This window comes from Phaseolus vulgaris, chromosome 9 (assembly GCF_051622355.1).
Source record: "Phaseolus vulgaris cultivar YP4 chromosome 9, ASM5162235v1, whole genome shotgun sequence".
NCBI lineage: Eukaryota > Viridiplantae > Streptophyta > Magnoliopsida > Fabales > Fabaceae > Phaseolus > Phaseolus vulgaris.
The window spans coordinates 22,203,597-22,217,859 of record NC_143506.1 but is presented as its reverse complement, the minus strand read 5'-3'; the positions used below and the strand labels follow the sequence as shown (position 1 = coordinate 22,217,859).

The 14,263-nt window shown below is 30.0% G+C and overlaps 1 protein-coding gene across 1 annotated transcript; it reads left to right on the top strand.

Moving 5' to 3' along the window:
• Positions 1–252: 252 nt before the first annotated feature.
• Positions 253–2,193, top strand: LOC137823080 (uncharacterized). Its single transcript, XM_068628193.2, has 2 exons — positions 253–711; positions 1,071–2,193. Exons 1-2 carry the CDS (start codon positions 564–566, stop codon positions 1,916–1,918), a joined length of 996 nt encoding a protein of 331 aa, XP_068484294.1. The 5' UTR covers positions 253–563; the 3' UTR covers positions 1,919–2,193.
• Positions 2,194–14,263: the final 12,070 nt, after the last annotated feature.

The window sequence follows — 14,263 nt, the reverse complement described above, 5'->3', positions numbered from 1 at the left end:
ATTTTATTTTGCATTATAATATATAATTTGTTTAAGAATGATAAATTGTCCAACAACTTAGTGTATCGATATTGCTTAGAAACTGCTTCATTTTATGAAGGTCGCAATTACCTGATGTGGGAAATCAACCACAGTCTTCGATCGAGGAGAGACGTCCCTTTAATAAGAACTATACGATAACCAAACAAGTGGATTTGATTATTAACGTGGTGCGATGGTTTATATAATAATTGAGGGAATTCGAAAAGGATCGAACGGCAATAGGCATTTCATTTCTTTCTTTTTTTTCTTTTTGTTTTCTTTTTCTTGTTAAAAGCAAAGAGGAATTTGATAAGGTCTCTATTTAAGTACATGTTCACAGGGCACAATCTGTCGTGTGAAGACAACAAAAGTGACTTACCATCCACAACCCTAAACCAACCCCTCCCTCCTCCACTTATATATCTTCTTTCAGACTTCTCTTTTCTGTGCTTGATGTTCAAGATTTCTCGCCGCTAGCTGCTGCACCACAATATCTCTACCCTCAACCTCCATCCACAGTAACAGTATCTCTTCCTCATTCCATGGAGGATTCTTCAGCAGGTGAAGACCCTAAGACTTGTCCCCGTGGCCACTGGAGACCTGCTGAGGATGAAAAGCTTAGACAACTTGTTGAACAATATGGTGCTCAAAACTGGAATTCAATTGCTGAGAAGCTCCAAGGAAGATCAGGTATATATATATATATATATATATATATATATATATATATATATATAAACATATATCTTTATGATTCATGTGTATATATCAATCTCTCGTAGGTCGGATTAATTCTTAGCAAGTTAATCAAAAATCTTAGTGGAACAGTGGAAGATCTAATTCAAGGGTTTCTTATTAATTATAGCTTGAATTAATACTATTGCACCGAGCTAGAGCCAACTAGATTAACTCCTTAAGCACTTTATATTAACATCTATATACATATTTATAGATAAAAATTGTTAATTCTCTGCTTAAAAATTGTGCATGTCTCTGTGTCAGCTGTGATTAATAAACCTTAATTATATGATCATATTTTGGTTCCTTAGGGAAAAGTTGCAGATTAAGGTGGTTCAATCAGCTTGACCCAAGAATCAACAGAAGACCGTTCACAGAAGAGGAAGAAGAGAGGTTACTCGCAGCTCATCGAATTCACGGGAACAAGTGGGCCCTCATAGCGAGGCTTTTTCCTGGTCGAACTGATAATGCTGTGAAGAACCACTGGCACGTTATAATGGCAAGAAAGCAGAGGGAACAATCGAAGTTATGTGGGAAAAGAAGTTTCCAAGATGTTTACAACGATTCCAACACGTTCCTCGAGAAGAGGACACCACAATCTCATCAAGACCTATTGTTTAGTACGAGATTTGGATTGGAGAATGGAAGATTCTTTGACTTTCGGAGCCTCGATAATAATAAGGATAATAACAATAATAATAATAGGATAGTTGCAGATACTACTCCCTCTAGTTCTCTGGCGTCTTGGAATTTTGCTTCTGTGCCAACAACCACAAACGGTTCTGCAGTAGTGGATAGGAAAGGAGGGAGAGACTATTTCAACGGTTCTTCTTGCTCTTCTAGTGTTTATCTCTCAGAATGTTCCAGAAGCTCAGATAGATCGTTTCTCAGAATTTATCCAAATCCTGCCTTCTCTCTTCCCAACTACAAGAGGGTTGTTCCAACAAGTCCTTTTAGTTTCCTTGGTTCTGATAATGATGGAAGGATAAAGAGGGACCTTTTGATGAGTTTTTGCGATAATAACTCATCCACATTCACCAAGTTGAAGGCTTCCACAGAGAAAGATCACCAACAACAAACAACTGAAGATGAGACCATTATCGAACCCAAAGAAGTTCCTTTCATTGATTTTCTTGGTGTGGGTGTCTCTTCATCATAATGACCAATCAAGGGTTTAATTATTTAACTTGGTATGATACTTTTATGATTGTAGTTTAATTAGCTTTCTAGTTTTCACCCTTCATTATGAATTCTAGCATTTAGCAAATAGCAATTCTAGTTTATAGTTTTGCAGAAGGCCATCGTAATTATGATGAGGCCTATCATCATCAGGTTGTGTTTAGAGTGAAAATTTTCCAACTTTTTTTGTTTATAAAACTTTAATGTTATTTCCTTGTCCCCGTCTGAAAAATAAAGCTTTGAGTGTTGATGTGATCTGGTTAAGGGCAGTGATTAGTGTGAGGCACACGTTTGCTGCGCGTGGTTTGGGGTTGAGCTCTATGAATAGACATAGTAAGCGCATAAGGTATTCAAAATTTGCAGAGATTGATCACTGCAATGTCTTGTCTCTTTTTATGTAATGGCAACTTCGATTCAAAGCTCACGAAGAATAAAAGTAGTGGCAGATGCAGCTATCTTTTATGCCACACACATACATACATTTATATATATATATATATATATATATATATATATATATATATGCTAATTGCAAGATTGTGATCAAGTGTAGGTGTATCTTCTTAATGAATACAATGCATGCATTAACTCTTCCTTGGTCAACAATTCACGAGATTGATGATGATACCTGAATCTTAGTCATTGCTGCTTGTGTTTATTGTAGAATCTTATATAGGAAAGTAAGTTGGTAATGAGATTAAATTTTGTGTATCAAAAGCTCTTTTATGCTTTATTTGTAATTCTGTTTTCTTTTTTTATGATAACCACTGATAATAGTTAGGATAATTATAACTACATTAAATTAATGGTTTTAAATTATATCACTATTTATTTATTTATTTATTTATTATGACTTATAAACATGCAATAGTTGAAAATTAATTCATAAATAACTCATTATATTTTGAATATACATTGCTGCTAGATAAATTCATATATATATATATATATATATTTTGAATATACATTGCTGTACATAAATTGTTTTTATAGATATTTATGGAAGATTTATTTATTGGAGATTCTATATTTTTTATCAGCATCTAGATTCTATAAATCAAATCGATTTATTAGATTTAAACTCATTTTATATAATATGATGTTAGAGTTACTATTTAATCATCACAAGTATCTAATTTCATGAAAGATATTAATGTTTATAGGCTAAAAAAATTAAGATAACATCTATCATATTTATTACAAGATTATTATGCATTACTATTGTCTAGTTTTTCTTCTCATGAGATAAAGAATAAAACTTATCTAATATTCATGATTCAATAGTTGATTAAGAATGTGGCTATTTAAGAATTTTAATAAATTTGAATAAAAATAAAAATATAAGTATAAATGGTTGTTAATTTGGTGGACAGCAAATAAGTGATACAATGTGTCCTCAGGACATGCAACAACCCAAATATTTTTTTCCTATTCTTGACATTCTTATTCTGACGTAAAATGGTCACTGAAATCAAACAATGACGTCATAACTATAAATTTGGACACACGCCAATAAAATATAAGGCAGAGGAGGAGTATGAATTGAAAAATGATGTGTTTAGGCCATGAATAATGCATAAAATATGTTTTTAGTGTGTGTATTATTAAGAGGTTTAAATCAAATTATTTCAAAATGTCAATAAATTTTTGCTTTATTGCAAAACGTGCAAGCTATATATTGATATCCATTTCACTACTAAATTGGTGCAAAATAATACATAGAAGGAAAATGGTGTGTGCCAGAATATGTTATTTCGTTTGTTACATACCTTTATATAAGGTAATTCTTGAACTAACAAATTGGTTAACTATGTTTTTATTTACGATTAAAATTTTATTTGGTGGGACTCACTTCCTATACTTTCATAAGAATTGAATTCTTAAAAGTAATTTCTGAGTTTCATTTTTTCTTCATCTTTGTATTTTTTTTATTTCATTATGAGTTTAGTTTTAATCTCCGCATAATTTTTATTTATTTTTTTATTTATAATATTGATTTACCTTTCCTCATCAGTCTTAAAAAAATGCACAGGTGTGACATATATCAGCAAAAATAAACATCCTTGCTAATGTCAACAATAAATCATTATATAACAAATTGAAAATAATGAAAGATAGGAAAACTTAAATTAGAAGGTTTGGAAACTAAAGAAAATGCTGTAGAGCTGGTAAATTTAAATGATACAGCTTTCAGAAAAATATAGCAAACTAATAACTTCACTCAATTTCAACATGAATTCATATGCGTTTTAATTAATGTTATTTCTTTAAATGATAATAACTGTAATTTTGATCACCCCTTGTGCCATGAGTGAATTGTATAATAACAAAATTAAAATATTTAATGCATAAACAAAATGGATACATTTTGTATGATATATAAATATAAGAAAATATAGGTATATTTTAATTTAATTATACATCATCATATATGATAAGTGTTGGGTTTTATTATAATTACTTGATATAAACGATCACTTTTAGTACATATTTTTAACAGTACATAATTATTAAATTTTATAAGTATAAAATTACATACTTTGATGTAAGAGAGTATATATATATATGATCATTCAATTTAATCAAAGTTATTCATTTAATCTCTACTCTTTTACCCAATTTTTTTAAATAGTTCATATACTATATATAAGAACGTGGATATAAATTATAGGCAAGGGTGATAAGTTGTGGCAAGGAGGGGAGTGAAATAGTAATTTGCAGTGGGTATGGAAGATAGGATGGAGGAGGAGCTTGTTCGATCAGGAAAAATACCAAGAACAAGATATGAGAAGGTTGATGGGAAGCAAGAGTATCAACGAGGAAGAGGAGGATCAGTGGGTGTAGAAGGTTAGTGATATAACAAAGTGTACAGTCAAATCAACATATATCATAAAAGACGATGAGCAGGGGGAGGAGTATTTGTGTATGAGGGGTTTTGGAGGATAAAGGCTCAATCATCAGCTCATTTGACTGCATGAAGGGTGTTGGAGGATAAAATAGCAACTAAAGCAAATTTGGCGAAGAGAGATATTTTAGTGGAGAATAGCATATGTTGTTTGTGTAGGGAGGAAGAGGAAACAATGTCACATATTTTTGTACTTGTAGGGTAGTTTGGCTGGTGTGGGCGAAATGCTATGAATGGGTGGGGGTGGTCTCGATCGTTCATGATGATTCTAAAAAGCACTCACCAAGTTTAGGTTGACCAAGGAAAGTGAACTCGTCAATAACATATGATTTTGTGTATGGATAACAGTCGTTGAAGAATTTTGGAAACAAAGGAATGAGAAGATTTTTAGAAATGGTACTATAGATCATGGTGAAATCTTCATGATAGTTCAGCTGAAAGTTTGGTCATGGATAATTGCAAAAGTTAGACTAGCATGTGTTTTTTTTATTCTGATTGGTGTCTCGAACCACTAGTGTGCATAAGGTCTGTTGTTAAAAAATTAGGTTAGTAAGTATCTGATGATATTTTTCAGGCTGTGTGAGTGGTTTAGAAGATTTTGTATCAGGATTGAGGTATTCCTGAAATATCTCAATTTTCTTTTTCTAATAAAAAAAGAAGAACGTGAATATAAATGAACATGAATAGTATACGTATTTTTATAAGTGTTTTGATAGCATTGAGGACACGATCTAACTTTGATGAAATTATGAAACCCAAATTATCTAAAACCTTTTTCTTTATAAAAAAAAATATAGTTTCAGCTAAATCATAAATAAAAATACTATGAGGCATTTTTTTTGGATGATCCAGTTCTATTACAAAAGAGAAATTATAGGTTGTGTTCTCTCTCCATAAGATATATTAATCAGTATTTTCTTTTCTTATTTCATGTAGCCATTACCGAAAAAGAATTCCCCTTACCATCAATTACTCGCTTTTTATTTTTATTTATATTCCTGATTTTCTTAGCCTTATATATTAATTTTTAAATTAATTTTTTATCATAAGTTTAAAATAAAATTTACATATTAAAATATATCCGTTTTTAATAAATTTTAATTATAATATAATTTATATATTAAAAAAATTATTTCTTATGATTTTAATTATATAAAAGTAAAAAAAAATATTTGTATAATGTACAAGCTAAAATACGAGCAACAGTATATTCTCAAACTCAAATGAAAAATCACTAAGCCCCTAAAAAGTAACGTTTAAATTAATATTATTAACGAATCTTAAAGGAAAAAAAAAGACAAGCCAGTCATACGCAATCCCACTGATCCATTTTTTTTTTCCTTGTGATGAAGGTAGGGTTGAACTTGTAACTAACATTCTTAATATTAACTCATTTAAAATGTGAGGAATTGAATATGTGTCCATTATTAACCAACTACGAGTAAGACCGCTGCAAATTTAGTTTGTTCGTAGCTCACATCTATAAATGCAAGAGATCATTCAATCTACTTCATATTGTTCTTATGCCCAACAAAATCCTTCTCAATTTAAATTTTTCAAAAATATGAAGTCGAGTTAGAACACGTGACATAATATATTAGATCAAATATATTTTTAATTCCTTTAAATGTATAAATTTACTTTTACTTTTTCTTTTAAATATTGGTTTTATCTATATATGTCCCATCTCACCTTTGTATAGTTGTTGATGTAACATGTTACTTTAGTAGTAAACAATGACAGCGACCACATTTAAAAAAATATAAATTTTAACAATCTCTTTTTGAAAAAAAATCAAATAAAATTGAACTCTAGGTTTAAGGAAAAAAAAGTTAAAATATATTATAGATGGTATTACATTTTTGAAATATTTATTCTTGCATAAAAAGTGTGTCATTGTTCTAGAAGTGTAGAAGAACATGAAGTAAAAGAGGTCCTGAATTTCAGTTAAAGGTTAAAATAGGTAGTGGCGGTAGTTGGGAAGTGCAAAATTAAATAAAGGTTGGTTTGTATGAATGAGGTAGAATTCAGCGTCAAAATCAAAGTATCACACGTGTACACTAATGTAATTCCAATCCCAGCTTTTTCCTTCTGCTTTAACCTATAATTAAATGTTTTTTTTTATCAACAACCTATAATTAAATGTATAAATAAGTTTTATAGTATTAACGTTTTTCTTTAAATTGCAGCATTGGTTACATCATAGCTTCTAGTCACACCCACTATCTTAGACATATTTACCTATATAATTTGTCAATTTGGAAACACATCCAATCTTCAATCTTACAACACTTACAAAAATTAATTTTTTAAACTACTTTTAGCACACTCAAGTTATAATATATGTTAAATTCATTTGATGGTAGATAAACATTTATTTTTTTATAAACTTGTTAACTATTATTATGCAACTTGACATATGATATATGATGATACTTCAAGTAAAAATAATCATTTGTCATTACGGGAAAAGATATTATTAAAAAAAAATACAGAAAAATATGGAGGGTTAAACCAAAATCCATATATTAAAAAAAAGGATATGTAGATAGCCTATACCTATTTATAAAGAATTCTAAGAACAAACTAGATGAAAGTCTATTATACCAATGAAAAAATTTCCTATGAATAGATCCTAAACTAGTCAGTTTATTCGTACACGCATTCCCTTCACGAAAAATATGATTAACCCTAAACCTGATTTTCCTACAATAATTAAGACTAGTGTTCCATTAAAGCATCAATGGAACATTAGTCATGGTAGCAAAAGCAGCACAAACCAAGGTATAATCACATTCAAGCTATACATTAGTAAGACCCATTTTTTGAGCTTCATCCATAGTATAACTCCATAAAAACTCATTAATCAAAGAAGTCTGCACTTCTTGAAAATCAGAGAAACCACCAATAAAGTCTCTAATACTCCCACGAAAAATACCTCCACAAGTAGAAAGACTCAGATAACCCCTAGCAGCCCCATCAATGTTAATTTTAACCCAGCCTGACGAAGGGAACTTCCATCTAACGGGAAGAGGAAGAATAACTTTACCATTCCAAGAATTAATACCAAAAAACTTAATGACATTGAAATCTACCATATCATTTCTCATTGAAGCTTTTGATGAATTTCCCACTAGACAAGTTAAATCTTTAATGAATGAAATAGCCGTAGAAAAATCAATCTTATCGTGAAATCTAACATAATTCCTCATACGCCATATCATCCAAATAGAAAAAGTTACTACAACAAGCTTAATCAATTTAACCAAAGGACTACCATCACTCTTAATAAAAGCAAAAAGATCATCCTTATTAGAGAAATGAGAAGTAAGAAAAATCTTTCGAACCCAACTCCAAATACATAAAGCATTAGAACATTAAAAAAATAAATGCTGAATAAATTTTTCATGCATTTCACAAAGCGTACACATAAAACATATATGCAAACCTTTTTAAAATAGTATTAGCATTACAAGAGTTTTTGTAGAAGTTATAATTGAGAGATATTGAAGATGTGTTGGTTTTGAGGCTTGTTTGAATGAAAATCATAGCTTCATAAATGTTTTTATTAAAAAGTAGACTTTAAGTAACTTAACCTTATAAAATCAGCAGCTTATAAGGTGAGGTTTACATCCACTTATATACTATGTCTTAATTTCTAGTCGATGTGAGATCTCCAACACATCTCCTTCACGCTGAGGCTACCAATCTCGTGCATGATATTATATATTATGAGTGATCCAATAACGATTTGATAGTGGGTGGTCTGATAAACCCAACAAACTCTCGCTAGATAGACTCGAAATAACTCTAATATCATATTAAGAAGTAGACTTTAAGCCTAACTCAACCCTATAAAACTAACTTATAAGGTGAAGTTTGCACCCACTTATATACTATAAAATGTCTTAATCTCTAGTTGATGTGAGATTTCCAACAGTTTTATCACATATTTAGAGTTAAACACTAAAATTTGTCCCCTATGTCTAGAACACTTGGAAACCGTCTAACACTTATTCCTATCTTATGACATAGTATTTAAAGTTTAGACTAATTGTGATAAGTGGATAAAGGTAAAAAATAAAAATAAAAAACTGAATTTTTTATTGAAAAGTCTTTGGATTGCAATAATCTGGAGCCTCTGGAAAATATAAACAATGTAGTTTTTAAGGATGGGAGGTAGGAGCAGAGGATATGTGATAGATAACTAAAACTGGTAATTTGCTATGGAAATGTGGGAAATGTTTTCTTTTTGCAAGGATAATGCATGGAGGCATGATGATACCCGAGAAGGAATATGCAACCTACTTGGATGTTGTACAACACGCTAAATGAAACACATGCACGGCTTTAAAAGATCAGAAGATGGATGTTATACGTAACAGCAGCTGGGAGTTGCAACTGGGGACGGTGGAGGTTTAGTGATGAAGTGAGGTTTCTGTGGGTTGATTGGAGTCGCACTGTGTACACCTTTTACATTTCGATTAACTATATAAAAAAAAGTTAGAGTTAAAGAACTTAGAATGGATATAATATTGTTTTGAATACAGTTTTTTGCAAATAAAAACAAATAGATAATTAGATTTAATTTATGTGTTTTTTAATGTAAATAATAAAGCTTTTATGGATAATTTCAATAAGCTATATACAACAATTTGTTTCAATAATTGTCATCGGTTACAATCTTTATTAAACCTACATCACTATTTGTCACTTTTTCAAAATAACATGTATTAATTATAATTTGTTTATACTCCAAATCTTTATGTAAAACAAGCATTAAAAAAATACATTACTTCGACACTTATTGTACAAAAGAATTTTTTATGTATAGAGATATTGTATCGATACTTACTTAATCCATTATTTCGGTACCTCCTTCTAGTTATATTCCACTCACAGTTTTTGATAAAAGATTATGTTGATTTCTTGAAGTGTCATATTAGTCAAAATATTTACCTTCAATTAATCCTTATTTTCAATACATCTTTTTAATTAATTATTTTGTCAATAATAAATGGCTCCGATTTTGAACTTTTGAAAAAAAATATTTTAGTGAATATATCACCTTTTATCAATCATATTATTAACTGGCATATTTATAAGTCATTTTACTATTTAATTTATCTCAACTTTCATGTAACTAAATCAAATCATGCATTTCATTTAAGGCATAAACTTCTATCAATTTATAAATTTTTTCTATTTTTTTTTTCATTTTTTATATTCCTCAAACCATTGTCTCTTATTTAGTCTTTGTAATTTCTTTCTTTATTTTTTTCAAGTCACTACAAGAAAACGCTCTAATAGCTCTGTTAAATTTGCGTCGATCAAGAGTGGATGCGAGCTGCATTGGTCAAACCCACGCAAATTCCACACAAAAATGATGTTACGTGGGCCAACCCATTGAGGACGAAAAAAAAGTGAAAAATAATAATTATTATTATTTTGCGTCGGTTAGACCGATGCTAGAAACAAAAATAATTTGAATTATGCATCTGCTGTAACCGACGCTACATGTCAAAAAAAATATTATTTGATGCGTCGGCCACATTTTAATTTTTTTTATTATGTGTATAGATTTATTTATTGTAAATTTATTGAATTTATAATATTGTAATAAATATATTAGTTTCGAATAATTTATTTTGTAGTAAAGTTAAAATTTTGATATTAGTTAATTAAATAAAATTTATTTAGTTGATTAAAGTGTTTAATATTAAAAATATTTAAAAATATTATTTTAAAAAGTTAAGAAATAATTTAAAAAAAAAGAAAAATAATAATAGAGTAAAGAAATAATTGAAAAAATAGTAAAAATAATAGTTGAAATTTTTTTTATAAAATATAAATTTATGTGTAATATTTTTTAATTATATTCGTAATGAAAATTTAAGTTAAAAATTAAACCTAAAAATCGTAGATTTGTGTTGGTCTAACCGATGTAAATTTGTTATCCGTTTTGTTTTGTGTCGGCCACAGTCGACACAAAGCAACTTTCCATTTTGTGTTGTTTTTGCGTCGGGTAAGTCGACGCAAAATCTTTAATATAAAGCAAAATTTTGCTCTCTCACATCACTTTCTCCCAAATTAAAAACATGAATCTAAGTTTTATCTCTTCTCTCACTTCATTCTCGAGTCCCAAGCCCCGGTGTCTCAGCCTCCGCCCCTGTGAGTCTCGCCCCTAGTGCCTCTGCCTCTGCTCCCACTACATTTGCCGGCCATTCCCGCCCCCACACTGCCTCTGCCACCGCAGTCCCGCCGTTGGTCTTCTCTACATTTTTCTCTTTCTTTATTTTTTTAGAAATTTATTGTTAAGTTTTTTAATTCTTTATTTTAAGTCCTCCACTGCCGCTGCACCCCATCGCACTTCCAGCTTGAACTCCAACTTCCATTTTCTCTTCCACCTAAAATGTGAAAGGTAATTTTAAATATTTCAAAATTTGTTTATGAGGTTTTGATTCATTATTTATTTTTTTGTTTATGTTGATTATGATTTTATCTGAATGATCAATGATTTATTTTATTTTGTTTATGATTTTATGTGAATGGTGAATGTTTTATTTTATCTTGTTTATGTTGTTTATGATTTTATCTGAATGATGAATGGTTTATTTTATCATTTGAAGGGAAAGCAAACAGAGAGGAAATGGTTATTATATTTTTTCTCGCTTCCAGTTTTACGTGGGCTAGACCCATGTAATATTCTTTTTAACATAGTTTGCGTCAATGACACAAAGTCTAATATTATTTCGTTCCTCTTTATGTTGGACGACGATATTTGCGTCTATTTTACGTCGGCATGGCTCACTAAATTTGCATCGCTTTTGCTGACTAACGCAAAATAAACTTTGTTTCCACACTTTTCTCGTCGAATTCATGGTCGATGGAAATCTGACGTTTTTTCATCCATTTTCATTCGTTTGCATTCATTTTTTGCTGAAGAAAAAAGTGGTTTTTCTTGTAGTGAGTTTTCATCCTTTGCAATGTCAACTCCTTCTACATAGACCAAACACACTTCTTCATCAATGAAGAACACTTATGCATCCTCACTGAATCGTTTTCCTCCTCCAATCCTCAAAGATGATATTTTAGATTTTAATGGTACCATGTTCACCCCTCTTTTAAGCTTGGAAGAAGAGACAAAGAAAATAAATCCCTTACTCTTGTTTAGACACCCAATATATTTTCTTAGACCACAAGGTCTCACCCCTTTTGAACTCTTTCAAATAGTCATTCCCTTGTATAAAAAGGCATGCCTTTAATTCATAGTTTAAAATTTAGGATTTATTTTGTGTATATCCAGCAAGCAAAATGGTCAACTAGAAGAAATAACTCAATGATAAGTAAAATTCTATTCACTCTTAAAAGTGTCTAACATAATTTTCTTAAATAGTAATTCAGAGTAAAATTGACTATTTTTAGACTAAATTCATATATCTAGATAAAACAAGACCATATTAGAACCGTTGCTTAAATCTGGTTTTTAAATACATTTTGTTCTCATCTTGATCTTGATCTTGATAATCTCCAGAGATTCTAGACCTTATTAATGACAATGCAAATGAATAATTGCAATGTGTTGAAGTTTGGAAGGACTATACGATCTTATCTGTCACACCCATTAGACAGTCTCCCTAAAGTGTCCATTGCTGGAAAAGTAGCTCTGAAGAGAAAGATTCCAATTTGGTTATCCTTTGCGAAGATTTCTGAATGAAGAATTATGTCAATTTGAAGATTGAAAAGTTTGATTATTTAAAGACTCGACACTCCTTATGTTTAAAGCCATGGGACAATCTTTTTGAAGTGTCTACTGATAGAGGGATGCTCAGTTCTCGAAAAGGAAGATACTAGTTCAATGATTTTATTACATTCTAAGAAAGCACAAACCAAAACCAATTCAATATTACAGGAGGATATTCTCTCAATTTTTGTAATTAAAACTCCTTTGCAAAACATGTTAAAAACAAAGCAAATATCCTTCAAATATATTATCCAAGTAAATCTTTTACAATACCCTCGCAAAAGCGTTGGGCTTAATAATTATAATTAATATGCAAATCTGAATCGAATTTGGAAACAATACATTGAAAAGAGAAGCGAGAACGAGATATGAAATTATTGGGAAAGAGAATATATGCTTAATAAGTTGAAACAGAGAAAAGAAACATTTGATAATTGTTAACAAATATCTTGATATAAATTCGAATTTGTGAAAAAAAAAAGATTATAAAGAAAATTAGAGGAAGAAGAGGGAGGCAAAGAGTCGTGCGACACACTTTAGACTTAGTTTTATTCCCTTTTTGTAATTTTCTTGTTTTCATCTTCCGCATGAAAGACTAAACCTTTTGAATTGATTCCCTTATAATTTCTCAATGAATTTTGAGGTTCTATACAATTTAAATTTTTGTTCTTCAACACCTAACTGTAGTAGACAATTTGGTCATTTTGAGTTTTAATTTTTGTTTTAAAAGTTGTTTTTGAAGCATGTTGACGATTCAATTTTGTCTTTAATTGAAACTCTTGATTTAATTTGCATTATTATGAAAAATATCTTGGATGCATGATTCAAGAGGTAAAAGATTATAAGCCTTATGAGTAGACCATGAACAAGTAGGGTATTTAATGAATTAGTGGATACATGTTTCATGAATTAGATTCCATCATTTTGGCTAACTCATGTTTGATCCATTCGATCATATTGGATGATTGAATGAATAATACATATTTATAAACCAAGGAAGAATCATTGCTAAAAGAACTTGAGAATCAACCTGCTTTCTTTACTTTTTTTATAATCGTCTATTAATAATTTCTGACGAACAAACTCAATCCCTTTTTTACTTTATTATTATTGCTAATTTTTATTGATTGCAGATAAGTTTTGAATTCTATTTCACTGAATTCATAATTAAATTCATTGTGATACAACTTTGAGTCATTTTGACCATATCTAAACTATAATCACTTTGGTGCTAGTTGGATTAACACTATTGTTAAACTGTCTTTGCATTGGAACTATAATTTCTTTTAATTTGATAGTCTAATGACTACTATCATTAAATATGGTAGGAAAAACCTACGGTAGTCAGGGATGAAAATTGTATTTTGGACCTCATCCAACTATTTTATTTTGATATATCTTCCTTTAATATGTCAATGTTGTCAGTATTTTCTAATTTGTGGAATCAAGACCTACATGTTTTAGAATTACCACATAGTTCATTGGCTACTACATAGTACTCAGTAAACTCATGAGATATTTGATGTCACATTCAACTCAAAACCTTAAAACGAGTTTGTAAGTTTTTCTCCTTAGATATTGTTCTTCTTTCGTCAATGTGAGACTCTCAACTCTATACTTAATTCCTTAAAATTTGTCCTTCAAAGTGAGTCCTTCCCACACATTACAAACCCTTA

Excerpts from the sequence above, each read along its gene's own strand:
- LOC137823080 (XM_068628193.2), top strand. The coding sequence starts at position 564 with ATGGAGGATTCTTCAGCAGGTGAAGACCCTAAGACTTGTCCCCGTGGC. Across the intron at positions 712-1,070 it reads GAAGCTCCAAGGAAGATCAG|GGAAAAGTTGCAGATTAAGG; the intron begins GTATATATATAT and ends TTGGTTCCTTAG.